The 2,533-nt window shown below is 63.8% G+C and overlaps 1 protein-coding gene across 1 annotated transcript; it reads left to right on the top strand.

Annotated features, from left to right (window-relative positions):
• The first annotated feature begins 210 nt into the window (after window positions 1–210).
• On the top strand, window positions 211–2,533 carry DUSP2 (dual specificity phosphatase 2). Its single transcript, XM_012641888.1, has 4 exons — window positions 211–693; window positions 781–902; window positions 1,328–1,547; window positions 1,670–2,533. The coding sequence occupies exons 1-4, from the start codon at window positions 306–308 to the stop codon at window positions 1,882–1,884; spliced, it is 945 nt and encodes a 314-aa protein (XP_012497342.1). The 5' UTR covers window positions 211–305; the 3' UTR covers window positions 1,885–2,533.

A 2,533-nucleotide genomic window follows, 5' to 3' on the forward strand; every position in this document is an offset into this window, starting at 1 on the left:
CCAGTGTGTTCCTTCCCGCCCCGCCCCGCCTTCCCCGGGAGCCCCGGGTGGGCCCAGCCTGCGCCCCACGTGAGGCCGCGGGGGCGGGCGCCAGCGCCTTCCTGCTCTGCCCTTGTATGGTGACCCGGAGGCCGGCCCACGGGTACTTAAGCCGGGCCGCTGCACAGCGCGCCCAGAACAGACGGCACAGGCAGCGCAGTGCTACCGCCACGAGAGGCCGGGAACGCGGGGAGGAGCGGCGAGAAGAGCCACAGGAGGAAGCGGCGAAGGAAGAGGGGGAAGCGGAGCTGCCCGAGCCGGTCGCCATGGGGCTGGAGGCGGCTTGTGAACTGGAGTGCGCGGCGCTGGGCGCGCTGCTGCGGGAGCCGCGGGAGGCCGAGCGCACGCTGCTGCTCGACTGCCGCCCCTTCCTGGCCTTCTGCCGGCGCCACGTGCGCGCTGCACGGCCAGTGCCCTGGAACGCGCTGCTGCGCCGCCGCGCGCGGGGCCCTCCCGCCGCCGCCCTCGCCTGTCTGCTGCCCGACCGCGCGCTGCGGGCGCGTCTGGCCCGCGGGGAGCTGGCGCGCGCCGTGGTGCTGGACGAGGGCAGCGCCTCAGTGGCCGAACTCCGGCCCGACGGCCCGGCCCACCTGCTGCTCGCCGCGCTGCTGCACGAGACGCGCGCCGGGCCCACCGCCGTGTGCTTCCTCCGAGGTGAGCGTGCCGCCCGCTCTTGGCCGGCCCCCGCTCCGGACCCCAGCCTGGCCTTCCTGGCTAACCGTGTCCTTCCCCTCTCCGCAGGAGGCTTCGACAGCTTCCAGGCCTGCTGCCCGGATCTGTGCTCTGAGACCCCTGCCCCGGTGGTGCCACCTGCAGGACCTGAAAACGTCTGCTCTGACCCCAGGGCTCCCTTCTATGACCAGGTGGGTTGAGATCAGGGCTCCTTGTCACTATCTCTCTTGCTTCCTTCCTATGCTCAATCCGCAGGCTAGGCGCCTCTAGGGAAAGAGCGTGCCATTTGTGAATGTGAGGAACTTTGTGTGTGTGGCCGCATGCAAATTGGAGCACACATTTATGTGTGTATATGTATGGAGTGTGGTTGCTTATGTGTGCCTTTGTGGGTCTGTGTTTGTATATTTTGGGGTGTGGGGGGGCATATGTATCTGGGAGTGTATATCTATGCGTCCCCTTGTGTTTGCCTCATATTCCTGAGATCTTTCTGGGGCGGGAGGGTTGGCTGAGGGCTCCCCTTGTCCTGGCCAGCCCATGATGTCTCCACTCAGCTGGTGCTCAGGCCCTCCCAGATTGGGATGAGAAGGTCTCACCACAGCTCCTCTTCCTTCTCCAGGGTGGCCCTGTGGAGATCTTGCCCTACCTGTTCCTGGGCAGTTGCAGCCACTCCTCAGACCTTCAGGGGTTGCAGGCCTGCGGCATCACAGCTGTCCTCAACGTTTCTGCCAGCTGCCCCAACCACTTTGAGGGGCTTCTCCGGTACAAGAGTATCCCAGTGGAGGACAACCAGATGGTGGAGATCAGTGCCTGGTTCCAGGAGGCCATAGGCTTCATTGGTAAGTGGGGGGGGCCTCCACCCAGGGATCTGGAGGGGCTCCAGAGGAGGGGGCTGGGGGTCACTTGTCTCCTGGCCTATGCATCTTCCTGTCTGACCCCTTCCCCCCAATCTCCCTTGCAGACTCAGTGAAGAACAGCGGAGGCCGGGTGCTGGTGCACTGCCAGGCGGGCATCTCGCGCTCCGCCACCATCTGCCTGGCATACCTGATGCAGAGCCGCCGCGTGCGGTTGGACGAGGCCTTCGACTTTGTTAAGCAACGCCGGGGAGTCATCTCCCCCAACTTCAGTTTCATGGGGCAGCTGCTGCAGTTTGAGACCCAGGTGCTGTGTCACTGAGGCAGGACCCCCCTGCCTGCTCACCGCCACCTTGCTGGCTCTCACTGATGCCTGGGGGAGCTGACTATGGACAGGTGGTCTCCCCTCTGCCCCAGCACATCCCCCTAAGCTCTCGGAGGGCTGCTGCCTCCTGGAGTTTGGAAAGCCCCCAGGTGGGGGCTAGGAATGCTGGAATGCTGGCCTCTTTGACCTGGTGCTCTTCTGCTAGGGGATCGAGGGCTGGCCCTCGAGCAGGGGACAGGCATGGAGGGTATGTCTGCACTTTCCTTCCCCATCCTCTGGCAGAAATTAACTGGACTCTACACCCAGGGACTCTCTCTGGTCCACTACCACATGGAAGCCCTTGGCAGCCTGAGAGCTCCAAGGAACAAGCTGTGACAACCAGGAACCCTGTCTCGGGGATGGTGTGCCCCCCAGGCCTGGATCCCGAGCCCTGTGCTCCTGGGGGAGCTGGGGACTCGGGAAGTGATGTGTATGTTGTGTTGCGGACCTCTTGCTTGCGTGTGTACTATGCGAGCGTTGCACGCCTGTATTGGCGCTGGAAAGTTATTTGTGTTCGACTGACATTTAACACTGCCTCCCCACTTCCTCCCAGTCTTATGGGTGGGGGTTGGAAACTTCGCACTTTATATTTATACAGAACGTTGAG

This window comes from Propithecus coquereli, unplaced genomic scaffold, assembly GCF_000956105.1.
Source record: "Propithecus coquereli isolate 6110/MARCELLA unplaced genomic scaffold, Pcoq_1.0 Scaffold171, whole genome shotgun sequence".
NCBI lineage: Eukaryota > Metazoa > Chordata > Mammalia > Primates > Indriidae > Propithecus > Propithecus coquereli.

Coding starts and splice junctions, on each gene's coding strand:
- DUSP2 (XM_012641888.1), top strand. CDS start 306: ATGGGGCTGGAGGCGGCTTGTGAACTGGAGTGCGCGGCGCTGGGCGCG. Junction 903..1,327: donor GGGCTCCCTTCTATGACCAG/GTGGGTTGAGAT, acceptor TTCCTTCTCCAG/GGTGGCCCTGTGGAGATCTT. Junction 1,548..1,669: donor GGAGGCCATAGGCTTCATTG/GTAAGTGGGGGG, acceptor TCTCCCTTGCAG/ACTCAGTGAAGAACAGCGGA.